Consider the following 15,001-nt stretch of genomic DNA (forward strand, 5'->3'; position numbering starts at 1 on the left):
ACAAATAGGAAAATACAAGTTAGAATTGGGGAAGTGATCTCAGGAAAATATATAGTAGAAAATGGAACTCCACAGCGGAGTATTATAAGTCCGTTATTGTTTTCAATTATGATAAACGATGTATTTAAAGATATTGGAAAAGTAATGGGATGTTCACTTTTTGCAGATGATGGAGCTGTTTGGAAAAGAGGAAAAAATGTAGATTTCATTGTAAAGAAATTACAAGAGGTTATTATTGAAATAGAGAAATGGGCGTTACAATAGGGATTTAAGTTTTCAGTTGAAAAAACCAAAGTAATGATATTTAATCAGAAAAAAATAAACAAGGAAATAAAATTTAAATTATATAACCAAGAATTAGAGCAAGTAAAGTATCTAAAATTTTTAGGATTATGGTTTGATGAAAAACTAAAATGGAATATACATATTCAAAAAGTTGTTGATAAATGTAAGAAAATTTTAAATATTATGAGATGCTTGGCTGGCAGTGACTGGGGAGCAGATAGGAAATTACTAAAACAGATTTACACAGGAATGATAAGATCTAACATAGACTTTGGTTGTATAGTTTACGGTTCAGCAGCTAAAACACATCTGGTTAAATTAGATATTATCCAACATCAGGCATTAAGATTATGTACTGGAGCATTTAAAACTACACCAACAGCAGCAATAGAAATAGAAATGGGAGAAATGCCGTTAGAGTTAAGAAGAATAAAACTAGAAATAAATTATTGGTTAAATTTACAATGTAATAACTTGGATCATCCAATTTGGGAAATTTTAAATCCATGTTGGGAAAAAGAAAATAAAGAAATGAAGAGTTTTGGATGGACAATTGAAAATAAAGTAAAATAATTTAAAATAATTGATTTAGAAATTAGTCAAACATCACCAATATCAATTATACCACCATGGATTCTACCAGAAGCAACAGTAGATATGTCAATAATGGAAAAGAAGCAAGATAAATCTTCCATAGTAGATAGTTATTCAGTACAGATACATTTAAATAATTATTATAGATATATTCAAATATATACAGATGCATCAAAAATAAATGGAAAAGTAGGAATAGCTTTTGTAGTACCAGAATTCAATCTAAAAATAGGAAAACGAATTACAGACGGCTTATCAGTATACACAGGAGAAATATTGGCTATATTATTAGCTTTACAATGGGTAGAAGACATAAAACCATTAAAAACAGTCATTTGCTCAGATTCAAGCTCTGCATTATTAAGTTTAAAATATAATCAATCAGATAGTAGGATGGACATTTTATTAGAAATATTTCATACATTATACAGAATACAAAAAATGGGCTTGATAGTTATATTTGTGTGGGTTCCAGCACATATTGGAGTAGAAGGAAACGAGAGGGCAGATAAAATAGCAAAGAGGATAATTCAAAATCCTATTAGTTTTATAGTTAAAACAAGTAAATCTGAGGGAAAGAGTATTGTTCAAGGAAAGCTGATGGAAAAATGGCAAAAAAGGTGGGATGAAGGAAAAACAGGAAGATGGTTTTATAAAATTCAGAAGATAGTAGGAGAAAGAAGAAATGGAAGACGAAATAGAAAGGAGGAAAGAGTGATAACAAGGTTGAGATTTGGGCATACAGGACTTAATTATACACTTTTTAAAATTCAAAAGCATGATACTGGTAAATGTGATTACTGTGGAAAATATGAAACAATAGAACATGTTATATTAGAATGTCATCAATATGAAAGAGAAAGAAGATATATGAGAAGAGAGTTTGAAGGTATTAAGGAAAAGGTTAATTTATTAGATATTTTGAGGAAGAATTTAGGGAGTAAACATATACAAATAGTGATTCGTTTTTTAAAGAAAACAAAATTATTTAATAGAATTTGATTATAGTAGATAAAATTGTGAAAGTATGGAGGATATAGAAGGGTAGAATACAATGTAATGTGTAAGTATGTCTATTTGTATATATACATATAGGTAAGATATATTTATTTATTTAATTTGTAGAATTAAACATATATATATATAAATAGATAGACCGACACGAACCACACTCCATACCAGTAAGTGGCGGTGCTACTAAACGTTTGTTGCCAACCGCCAATAAAACCAACAAGAAGAAGAAGAAGAACAAACAGACCTCTTCCACATAGGTCCCCAGCAGAGTTGGAAGGAGAGACAGCATGTCTCGTGCTGGCAAACAGACATAACTCTTTAACTTGGATCCAGAGTGACTACGATCACATGCAACAAAGTTAAGTAATGATTTGCTGTTTGAGTGTCCGACATTCATTCATACAAAGGGTGTATTGAGACAAGCGTGACATGGCTTTTCTTCTGAAGCCTCCAGAAGCAGCCCTAATTGAAGGGGATTTCCCCACAATCTGAAAAAGAAGGCCGGGACCTCATCGCACGCCTTCCTGTGTATATGTTCAGGTAGCGAGAGCTACCCCGCCGCATCGCGCCACTTAAGTAGCTGAACGTGCTCTTTTCCACAGGTACGGAGGTTAGCTGGAAGTTAACCCTTTGTTTACCCACACATGGATGTTTTTCCTCAACGCCCAGGACAACTCCTCTTTACGTAAGAGGTAGTGTTTGGGCAGAGAAGATTAGTTTAGAGGTAAATAATCAAAATAAAGTTCGTTGAGTGACGTTTATTTTTGTTTGTGTTGAGAAACTCATTAAGTGCTATCAGACTAGCACTCACCTGAGGATGTTAAGCCTAATATGTGTTATAATTTCTGTTGTTCATCAGAAGGCGCTGTAGGCTCAAGTATATAAGCTGAGAGTCAACAGGTAGTAGGTAGGTGTTGAACCTGGAAGGCATACAAGTTTTGACTGCTGTGGTGGAGTCCGTTAAAATGCCGTTGTCATGTATTTTTGGAGTTACTGGATTTGTACATTCTTTGGGATGAATAAACTGGTGAACCTGCAATCCAAAAGGATCTTTCGCATTGACCTTTTACACACATCAGTTGTAAAAACATATCTAACGTTAGCCGCCTAGCGCGTCATAACAAAGCATCCAAGGATCAACACTTCATTACAGTATTAGGCTAGCTGTTACACCGTCAAAAATTACCCTGCTTTGGACTTTGATGAACTTCGATGCCTTTTTTATTTTTTGAACAAAGCGATGAAGATGTCGGGAGGCTAGTGAGGGCTAGTGAGGCATGACAATTTCAGCCAGTTTGAGCTGCAATGAGATGTTGAGATGTCTGCAACCAGGGGTAACGCTACAGAACTGGATCATCAGGCTGTGGACCACAGCAGCAAAGGATCAGAGGGACGCGGCTGATGCCAGGATTTGAAGAATGTGGACCAGTCTGCGGCAGCCAGGGAGTCAAGGTGGAGTACCACGGATTTTTGTAGGCCATTGTATGGAGGTATATGTAGCGCTACCTGTTAATGGCCTTTTTTTCTTTTTTTGTGTGCACCCATTAAAACCAATGCATTGGCATCTGTGGGGCTTAGAAGATATACTTGGACGTTGCCAAGCTCAATTATTTGAAGCTTATTAGTAGTTCTTAATGCGCGTTTTGTTGACTTTCTAGTGGATTGTTGTTTTGGTTGATAGCACATACGATTGACTGTCCGTGCAAAGTAGAATTTGACGCTATGGAGATGGACAAAAATACTGAGACTGAACATATGGTTAGTGGTGGGGAAACTCAATCGTACTGTTAACAGAAAAGGCTTTGGCCAAAAAATGTGAAAAATTACAAAAGGAACGAAAGTCAAAATTGAACAAAACAGGTAATATAACGTATGGAATTCATGACTTAATGTCTAAAGGTAAAAAAAACAAAGGTTTTAAGTGCTCTTGATATGTTGATGAAGGTGTGTGATGATGCCATATGTTTGCATGAGTCTTTCACAGGTTTATTACTGTGTGATGAAAAAGAAAATCATGAAATATGGTTTAAAGCTAAAATGACTCCCAATAATTAGTGTATTTCAAGTATAAATAAGAGGTTCTCTCAAACTGAATCTAGCAAACCTGATGATAGTATTAATGATGGTATAAGTCCTGCTGACAGTGTGTCAAATGTTGGCAGTGGACGTTCACAAATGAGTGTTAAATCCAGGACCATTACATCTGTTAAAATAAAAGTAGCAGCTAAAAGGGCCTCAGTTTTGGCCTGTGTGAAGGCTGTAAAAGAAAGACATGCTGTAGAAGAGGAAGAGGACAAGCTGAGGAAAAGGAAGGAGACACTTGCAGTTGAGTTGGCTGAATTTGACTTTCAAATAGAAATGTGTAATGCAAAGCTGGAATCCTCCTCAAACAAAGTCAAATGCATAAGCTCATATTATAAAAGGAGAACAGAGGAAGGATTGATGCAAAATCTGAATCCTTCTGCCAAAGAGTTTATTCCTGGAAATTATATTGAAACTCAAAAAACTCAATATGTAAACCATATTCAACAAAGAAACAAATCAAAGACCGCATTGATAGAAAATAAACCTGTGGATGTAAGACCAAAGAAAACTCTACCATCATGCCAGCAGCATCTTGTGACCGAACAATATAAATACCGTGAAACTAATTTACAATTGAAAGAGCATTATACACATAAGGAGAATGTTGTCCAATCACCAAACAGTTTACAGTTACCTGAATAATGTCTGACCATTATGAGCAGACAAACGGAAATCACAGCAGCCTTGGTAAAGCAGCAACAGTCTATGACAATCCCACCACGTGACATTTCTGTATTTGATGGTGATCCTCTGCAGCACAGAGCCTTTATTAAAGCATTTGAACTAGGGCTTGAAATCAAAGCAACTAAAGCAGACAGTCTGTACTACCTGAAACAGTTTACTGGATGCCAACCTCATGGGTTGGTGCGCAGTTGCCAGCACATAGATCCAGATCATGGTTATACTGTAGCAAAGACTTTGTGACAAGAACACTTCGGAAACCCTTACAAAGCTGCAACTGCATATACAGGTCCTTCTCAAAATATTAGCATATTGTGATAAAGTTCATTATTTTCCATAATGTAATGATGAAAATTTAACATTCATATATTTTAGATTCATTGCACACTAACTGAAATATTTCAGGTCTTTTATTGTCTTAATATGGATGATTTTGGCATACAGCTCATGAAAACCCAAAATTCCTATCTCACAAAATTAGCATATTTCATCCGACCAATAAAAGAAAAGTGTTTTTAATACAAAAAACGTCAACCTTCAAATAATCATGTACAGTTATGCACTCAATACTTGGTTGGGAATCCTTTGGCAGAAATGACTGCTTCAATGCGGCGTGGCATGGAGGCAATCAGCCTGTGGCACTGCTGAGGACTTATGGAGGCCCAGGATGCTTCGATAGCGGCCTTTAGCTCATCCAGAGTGTTGGGTCTTGAGTCTCTCAACGTTCTCTTCACAATATCCCACAGATTCTCTATGGGGTTCAGGTCAGGAGAGTTGGCTGGCCAATTGAGCACAGTGATACCATGGTCAGTAAACCATTTACCAGTGGGTTTGGCACTGTGAGCAGGTGCCAGGTCATGCTGAAAAATGAAATCTTCATCTCCATAAAGCTTTTCAGCAGATGGAAGCATGAAGTGCTCCAAAATCTCCTGATAGCTAGCTGCATTGACCCTGCCCTTGATAAAACACAGTGGACCAACACCAGCAGCTGACACGGCACCCCAGACCATCACTGACTGTGGGTACTTGACACTGGACTTCTGGCATTTTGGCATTTCCTTCTCCCCAGTCTTCCTCCAGACTCTGGCACCTTGATATCCGAATGACATGCACAATTTGCTTTCATCCGAAAAAAGTACTTGGGACCACTTAGCAACAGTCCAGTGCTGCTTCTCTGTAGCCCAGGTCAGGCGCTTCTGCTGCTGTTTCTGGTTCAAAAGAGGCTTGACCTGGGGAATGCGGCACCTGTAGCCCATTTCCTGCACACGCCTGTGCACGGTGGCTCTGGATGTTTCTACTCCAGACTCAGTCCACTGCTTCCACAGGTCCCCCAAGGTCTGGAATCGGCCCTTCTCCACAATCTTCCTCAGGGTCCGGTCACCTCTTCTCGTTGTGCAGCGTTTTCTGCCACACTTTTTCCTTCCCACAGACTTCCCACTGAGGTGCCTTGATACAGCACTCTGGGAACAGCCTATTCGTTCAGAAATTTCTTTCTGTGTCTTACCTTCTTGCTTGAGGGTGTCAATAGTGGCCTTCTGGACAGCAGTCAGGTCGGCAGTCTTACCCATGATTGGAGTTTTGAGTGATGAACCAGGCTGGGAGTTTTAAAGGCCTCAGGAATCTTTTGCAGGTGTTTAGAGTTAACTTGTTGATTCAAATGATTAGGTTCATAGCTCGTTTAGAGACCCTTTTAATGATATGCTAATTTTGTGAGATAGGAATTTTGGGTTTTCATGAGCTGTATGCCAAAATCATCTGTATTAAGACAATAAAAGACCTGAAATATTTCAGTTATTGTGCAATGAATCTAAAATATATGAATGTTAAATTTTCATCATTACATTATGGAAAATAATGAACTTTATCACAATATGTTAATATTTTGAGAAGGACCTGTATTAACAAGGCTCTGTCTTGGCCAACAATAAGAGCTGAGGACATAAGGGCACTACAGAGTTATTCCGTTATTTTTGGGTGGCTGCTGTAATGTAATGATTGAGCTCTAGTTTATGCTGGAGCTGGACATGCCTGTGAATATGAGAGCCATCCTGACAAAGCTACCGTATAAGTTACGATAGTGCTGGAGAAGTAAAGCTTATAACATAATGGAGACAACAGGATACAGGGCAGGATTTAGTGATATGGTTGCATTCATCGAGCGACATGTCAAGATTTTATCAGACCCTTTTTTCTGTTACAAGATTACAGTTCCAGTACAACACTCCTCAGTCGTCAAAGGCCACAGCCTGGGACTCAGATTAAGGGAAATGTAGTGGCCAGCACTGTAGCATCTGTGAGTGCTTCTGGAGAGGTTGGACAGCCATGTTCTGCAGCTAGAGTAAGTGATAGTTGCTGTGTTTGTTGTTCACAAGCTCACCCACTTGAAGAATGTAAACAATTCTGCTTAAGAAAACTGCATAAGGACAAAGTATTTTTGTTAAGGAGAAAAGGTTTGTGTTTTGGCTGTTTGCAGTGGGATCATATCAGCAGGAATTGTGAAACACGGTTAACATGTGAGATTTATAATAAAACCCATCCAACTGTGCTACATATAAAAAGAAAAACAACTTCTCCTTAGTGTGAAACAGGAACTCCAAACTGGCAATTGTGAAAGCAGCACGTGGCCATACAGGGGCCGGTAAGGATTGTGGAATGCTGTCAGTGCTCTCTGTAAAGGTAAAAGCAATCTAAGGGTAATGTACAAACATATGCCTTCTTGGATCCAGGCAGCACCGGAGCATTTTGTTCTGAAAGACTGAAGCATAAACTGAACCTCACTAGAAAGCGAACACATGTCCTCCTTCAAACAATGGCTGAATAAGTCCAGCATTTTCTCTGTGTAATCTTGAGGTGGATGTTCTGGAAAGCAATACATTACATCCTTTGCCAGAGGTTATTACACAAAGACAAATGCCTGTCAACAAGGATGATATGGTAACATCTCAAGATCTAATCAGGTGGCCATGTTTGTCAAAGATTCACATGCCATCCATACCAACTGAGGTTGATTTATTGATTGGTACCAATGCTCCCAGGTTACTGGAACCTTGAGAGGTTATCAACAGCCAAGACAATGGTCCATATACAGTCAGAAACTGTGCTTGACTGGGTGGTTAATCGGGCCATTGGATAGTAATAGTGCTCAGGAAGTCTCATCTGTAACCGTGAACAGAATCTCAGTGATCAAGCTGGAGGAACTTCTCAAGAGCCAGTATTACCATGATTTCTGTGAGGAACCAACCAACATTATGGAAACATCTGCAGTAATGCAGGAAGGAAAGTACTGCTTGAACCCACCCTTCAAAAGGACGGATGTTTGTTTACAAACAACCTTGCTGTAGCCAAACAGAGAATACAAAGAGAATACAAAGCCTCTGCAGTGGTGTGTAAAGACTGATGTTTTCCGGTTTAGGATGAGGCTGAAACAACAGGCTCTGACCAGACGTGGAATGTTATCTGTGAACAGGGAAAAATGATGCTGCAGGAATTATGTATGTGGCTGGGATGATGCATTGCCACAAGACATTTTACATCAATGGAAAAGGTGGCTGGAGGAGCTGGCTATGTTTAGTGTGGACCGCTGCCTAAAACCTGTGGGATTTGGAGCCATAAAGCATGCACAATTACACAATTTTTCAGATGCCAGGGAAGCTGGCTATGGGACAGTCGTTTACCTTCGTATGATAAACTATGAAAACATCATTCATGTTGCTTTCCTCATGGGGAAGGCTAGTATAACACCACTGAAGGTTGTCACCATTCTGAGGCTTGAACTGGTGGCAGCTGTTTTAGCTGTTTAGCTATTTAGCTGAAGGTTGATGCTATGGTCAAAACGAAGCTGAATGTGCACCTGGAAAAGTCAGTGTTCTGGACTGATAGAACATCTGTGTTAAATTACACCAATAATGAAGATAGACCCTTTCACACATTTGTGGCAAATAGAGTTGCAACCATCAGGGATTTTTCTGAAAATGTATGGAACGAAAAAAGGAAAAATCTTGCTGTTAGAGACATTGTGGTCATTATGGATCCATCTGCCCCTTGAGGATCCTGGCCTCTTGGGAAGGTTTTGGAAGTGTTTCCAGATGATCACAGTTTTGGGAGGTCCAGTATTATTGAAGGACCAATTCCTAAACTTTGTATGCTTTATGGTGTCTAAATCAATGTTTTAAAGTTATATTTATGTCACATATAGTCTCCCTTGTTGTTACTGTTTGGGGAATTGGCATGTTTGTTTATTGTGCCAATTAAGGGCCGGTGTACAGGAGCCTAATATATGTTATAATTTATGTTCACTAGATGGCGCTGTAGGCTCAAGTATATAAGCTGAGGGTCAACAGGTAGTAGGCAGGTGTTGAACGCGGAAGGGCATACAAGTTTTGACCGCTATGGTGGAGTCGGTTAATATGCCGTTGTTGTGTATTTTTGGAGTTACTGGATTTATTTACTGATTACCGTGTTGGGATGAATAAACTGGTGAACCTGCTATCCAAAAGGATCTTTGGGATTGACCTTTTAGTCGCATCAGGTGTCAAAACAACAGGTCTAACATTAGCCGTCTAGCGCATCATAACAAAGCATCCAAGGATCAACACTTCAGTACAGTAATAGGCTGGCTGTTACAGATGTGTTGTGTGTTTGTATTTTTTAAGATAAGACAAACTTTAAAGGATGGTTTTTAAATGCAGAAGATCGGCCATAACGCGACGTCCAAGCTTATGTATTCCAACCCTTTTATAAGTGGTATTTTAAAGCTATGTGTTTGATTCTGAAAACAAGCTATAAGTTTATTTTGTTACCTCCTAACAAAGGAGGTAACAAAGGCTAAGAAAACGTGGTCACCCACTTTGAGTCAGCTGAAGATCATTTACCCAAAAAGGTGGTTGGTCATTATTCAAAATATTTTCTTAAATATAATTTTAATAAATGAAGGCAGCTAATTAAACACTGTTGACAATTGGTCATCCAGAAGGTTGGTTTTATTCAGCAAATCATTCTTTAAAATGTTGTTTTATTAAAATAGTGTTTTATCTGATCTTGCTGTGTGAATGGTTGTTTAAAGGTATACCAATTTGCCGTAGTTAGTTCCAAGACTAACTTAACTTCATTTCCAGATTCTTCAAGATAATCCTTGGTTCTCAAACATAAACATTGCATGGTAATGTTGCATCACTCTTTTGGTCATGGTTTTCATCCATCTTTGATCAACTTGTTTATATTGTACATAGCCCATTAGTCTTCCTTATTCTTTCATTCTGCTTGGTAATTTAGTTGGATTGGTATACTCTAGCAAAGAGTGTTTGTTGATTGAAAATGTTTGACTTTGAGTTGACTTATTTTTGATAATAAATTATTGTATTTTAAGAAATTGTGTGAATTGTGTAGAGTTTTGCTGTTCAATAATGTCAGAGTTTGGCTCATCCCTTTCAATTTTGTTCTAATACCTTATCAGGCTGGTATTCAAAGGACAACCCTTAACAGACCAAATTATTATTTATTAAAATATTAGTATTAAATATTATATTCATAATGATAATCACAACACAGGTCATTACATTACTTCTGTTAGTTGTTACTCCCTAGATTTTTGTGTTTCATGTGTTTGTTTATATTTTCCTATAGGTCTGTTTTTCCCTTGGTTTTGTTATATGGTCTAGTTTCCTTGTTTTTCGCTCAGTTCCTGAGTTCCAAGTTGGATTAGACATATTCACCTCAGTCTCCCTGTTCCACACCTGTGTCATGTTTCCCCTGATTACCTGTTTCCCTGTTTCATTGGTTCATACTCCACTTCCCTCAGCTTGCTGGTTTTCATTGTTCCCCACTGGTTCTTCCTGTGCTTATGCTTCCCTCTGCTGACAAGCTGTATGGATGCTGATTTTATTTTCTAGCAGGACTTGGCACCTGCCCAAGCTGCCAAAGGTACCAAAAGCTGGTTCAGTGACCATGGTGTTACTGTGCGTGATTGGCCAGCAAGCTTCCGAGCTAGATGAGAGACACCAGACCCAACAAGGAAGATGACCGGCAGCTATCAAAGCAATCTGTGCTTCTATCACACCTATGCAGTGCCACAGACTGATCGCATCTATGCCACGGTGCATTGATGTAGTAATTCATGCAAAATGAGGTCCAACCAAGTACTGAGTGCATAGAAATGGGCATACTTTTCAGAAGCCTGACATATATGCTTAAAACATTATTTTTTGATTGGTCTAATGTGATATTCTAATTTTCTGAGACACTCCGTTTTCTTTACCTGTAAGCCATAATCATCAAATTTATATGAAATAAAGCCTTGAAATATTAAACTCTATGTGGAATGAATCTCTATAAAATAACAGTTTAACTTTCTGAAATGACTGGTGATAAATAATGCACATATCTGCAATAATAATATTTTTTGATACATACCTGTACAAAGCAGTAATTGATATATTTTGCAGCTTTATTCACCAGGGATAATTATTTTGTAGGGCTCTTTCTCTTTATTTATGAATATAAAATTAAATGTTAGAATCATCAGTTGTGAAAAATATTTACTAAAATATTTGCTTATGTATATATTATGTAATAAGACATGCATTTGATATTTTAAATCCCTTTGTGGAATGTGTGGAATTCAAGAAGAACTATGGTCATGCACCCTACGTTTTCAAAAGAAAATTGTTTTAATGTGATGCCAGTAGCATAACTTCTTACACAATTGGCAAAATATTATTATGCTATTAACTCAAAAACTTGGTACAATTGAAGTTGTTGAAAAGACTCATCCATATATGACCGTTGTTGACAAAAAATCCTAATAATGAGCTTGAGCTCACACTGCGGTATCTTCACAGCTCTTCCCTGGTGAGAAGATTGATTTAAATTTTAACTCAATTTAATGCTGAGTTATGTTAAACATATACTAAAAGCACATCTATATACCCACTAATATAAGGACTGACTTCCTACCTCTGCTGACAAATAAACAGCCTTGTCAGTTTCAAACTTTACAAAACTGAATGAAATATCTTACTCCTTATTTGATTAGAGAACCCATTACCAGGACACTCACTGTGAAACATTGTATAGTCGAACATCCTGAAGGGTAAATCTCTTTGCATCATTTTCACAGCTGATATAGGCTGTTTGGTCTCTGTTAACATCCTGAACTTGGGGCTGGATCACTTTAAAACCTGATAAATAAAAAAACGATTGAGTTAAGACTAGGAACCGGAGAGTTGGCTAGGATCTATAAATGTAATCTTCATTTTGTAAGTGACTAGGATTTATTTCTACAACAGTTAAAAACAGGAAAAAATAGTATGAGGCCTATTTAAGAAACGAACAGTTTCAAAATGAATTGCTCTCCTTGCTGAGATGCAGGGTGGGACTTATGGTCACACTGGCATCTGAGCAGTTTGAAAGATTTTCCATTACTTGAATTATCTGTAGTAGATAAAAATGTTTCTTACCATAGCTCAAGACGAATGTGGAGCTCGTGATGACAAATATGAAGATAAAAATGGTAAAGCTCATGTGTGCCATCTCATTAATGCTGTGTCTTCCTTCTATGTAGCAGTAATAACAGATGTAAACGCTCTGCTGTGATCATTCAATCATGGTACAGTGGAAGTGGAGGACTGTCTTTGCACCTTGATGTGCGTTTGCACCCACTGTCATTTGGTTTCTGTGGGTGACTCTTTTTCCTGTACGATAATCTTTTTTTAAAAACAACATCCACAGTAAGAATTATTGTGATAGTGATGAGGTTTTACAGGGATACAATATGCATTTTTAAAACTTTGCAATTGAATAATTTTGCACAATGATCACATGCAGATTGGTTAGCTGACTTTATAAGAAAACCCAATTTTCTGTATATTTTTGCTGTGGCGTTAAACCATCAGATACTTCATGTCAGTATTGTCTTATCAGCAGTGATGAAATAAATCTAGTTAGCAGTAAGGTGGTGGTAAAAGACAGACGTGCTTGAAATTATCTTTTTGGGCTAGCAATGCTTACCTACAAAGAAAAACATGCAGCCATCAACACTTTGAATCAAAATTCCCTGGAATGTCTGGAAAATGCTGCAAAGAATATGGTATCTGAAAGAACAGCTTTCAGGTGGGAAGTTCAGTTGGAGTTAAGAAGGCTTCAGAATATTCAAAGGTACCCAGCAAGACCCAGGAGCATGTCCTGAATTATGTACACAACTGACTTTCCATCTGTGCAGAGGTTCCTCAGTATTGGCAGGCTGGTGAAGGTGCATCTGCATGGACAATAAGGTACAATGTTTTGGGCACTCAAAGTGGCAAAAAGCCACTTCTTTCCAAGAAAAAACACTAGGGTGAACAGAAATTCAACAGGAGGTACAAGGAGTCAAACTCTGTTTATGTTTTCATTTATTGGTTAATCTTTTAGTTCTGTATTTCAAGCTTATTTTGTTCTGTTTTGTAACTTAAGCTGTTTTGTCTCAGGAACAACATTGTTCTCCTGTCTATGGCGTCTGGCCAAAAGTATGTGAAGACCTATCAGCATGACTAGAGTATACAGTTCCAGTGTGCCCCTCAAAGAAATCTTAGGACAAATCATGTTAAAAAACTTCAGCAGGTCATAAAAAGTCTGTCAGTTAGTATTTAAAGAAACAAATAGCTCTTCTAACAGAGAATAATGTGATACAAATGTGAGAGTATGATTACAGTGAGAATGTGTTACTTTCTCTGTTCTTCTCTATTTGTTGTGTATTCAGGTTGTGTTTGTCTAAAGAATAAAACTAGAGAGAAGAATGTAAATTGTCATATTCCATACAAATGGCACCAATAGAACCTTGACCCCGCTGCTCAACACAGTGCTTCAACACATGCCTACAAACTTTATCAGGTCTGTACACAAACACTGATACATTCTGGTAAAAGTCAAGTCTAGTCAAGAATGTTATTCCACATCCTGTTTTTCAGGTTTTCTCTTGTGTGTGCACATGTGTGTGTGTGTCTTACATATTTAGACGCACTGAGAAACGGTTTTCACACGTTTTTTTTTTTTTTTTATGTGTTTGTGTGTGTGTTAGAAACTACAGACAGTATCAGCAGCAGCATAAGTTCCATTCTCACAGCTTAGTCTGATATTTGCCCAGTTTCTCGCATCTGGTGGAAGCAACGTCGACTCTGTGCCTCTCCACTCTTCCCTCTTTTTGTTATAAATACCATTTTTTTTATCTTCCATCAGAAGTAGCTTCACATGTCACCATGGCGTTCTCAGAGAAACAGTCTTACAAACAGGAAGCCTAAGTTCAGCAAAGTCAACCACAGACTCAGACAGCTGCAGATATCAGCTGAAAGGTTTCTTAGTTTATACAGCTCTAAGCGGACTGTGCTGCTTATTGTGAAATAAATTAAAATCTAAACAAATAAATATATTTACCTTTTAGCTTATTATATTTCAAGGTGATTCAAATGTATAAGATTTGAAGTGATAACTGCATGAAATCTGTGCAGCTTCACAGCTTTATTCAAATAAAATGAATTAAAAATGTTGATATTCTTTGTTTCTATTGAAATCTTTATTTTCTTGCCAGTTATTTTGACTCTTATTTCCAGTCTGTTTGGAGGTTTTAGCATTGCATTTCTCTTTACTGTGTTTCATAGCTTTATATCTTTAGATTTGTCCTCTGTGCTGTTTTTAATGTTCTCTAGCTGCGTGCATTCAAGTTGCTTATTTTTTTTATTAAAAACAAATTCCTGGCATCAGTAACACTTACCTTAGTGTGCAATAATAACCAGAAATATATGGCAATAACATACGGGGCCTTGTGATAGTATTAGTAACCAGTGTACAATTTTACATTTCTTCATATCAAATCCACAAACTGTGTCTTGCTGAGATTTAATGTGAAAGATGGTGGATTGAACAGAACTCTGTGAGATGTTCAAAGCTTGGGATATTGTTCCAGAACCTAAACCTGATTTAAACTCCACAGCTGACCTGTCTGCTGTGTTCCATGGTCTTCATGCTGTTTGTTCTCTAATGTTCTCTAATAAACCTCTGAGGCCTGAAACAGGAAAGCTGTGTTTATACTGAGCTTAAATTACACACAGGGGACTCTGTTTACTAGTTAGATGTTTTCTGAAGGCAATTATTTGTACTAGATTTCATTGAAGGCTATCAGAATAAAAAGGACAGAAGACATATCCACATTTAACTTGTCAAGTATCCGTATGTTCCTTCCAGTTCATGACACACTACTTTGTACTGGTTTGTCACATAAAATCGCAATAAAAATGCATTGACATTTGTGGTTGTAATTTCACATTCTGTGGGGAAGTTTAGGAGGAGGAATACTTCTCTATGGCTGTATATTTAT

The 15,001-nt window shown here is 37.5% G+C and overlaps 1 protein-coding gene across 2 annotated transcripts in view; it reads right to left on the reverse strand.

The window, feature by feature from the left end:
- LOC124871785 overlaps window positions 1-13,207 on the reverse strand; it is a 45,660-nt gene extending 32,453 nt beyond the window's left edge. The window contains exons 1-2 of one of the 2 annotated variants that reach the window (XM_047371346.1): window positions 12,114-13,207; window positions 11,714-11,834 (exon numbers count right to left, since the gene is read on the reverse strand). In XM_047371346.1, coding sequence (XP_047227302.1) covers window positions 11,714-11,834; window positions 12,114-12,186 — 194 coding nt within the window. In that variant the 5' untranslated portion in view covers window positions 12,187-13,207. Of the gene's footprint in view, window positions 1-2,137; window positions 3,413-11,713; window positions 11,835-12,113 lie in introns of those variants that run through there. The other variant, XM_047371347.1, reaches the window with a different exon arrangement.
- Window positions 13,208-15,001: the final 1,794 nt, after the last annotated feature.

The sequence above is a fragment of the Girardinichthys multiradiatus genome, chromosome 7 (assembly GCF_021462225.1).
Source record: "Girardinichthys multiradiatus isolate DD_20200921_A chromosome 7, DD_fGirMul_XY1, whole genome shotgun sequence".
Taxonomy (NCBI): domain Eukaryota; kingdom Metazoa; phylum Chordata; class Actinopteri; order Cyprinodontiformes; family Goodeidae; genus Girardinichthys; species Girardinichthys multiradiatus.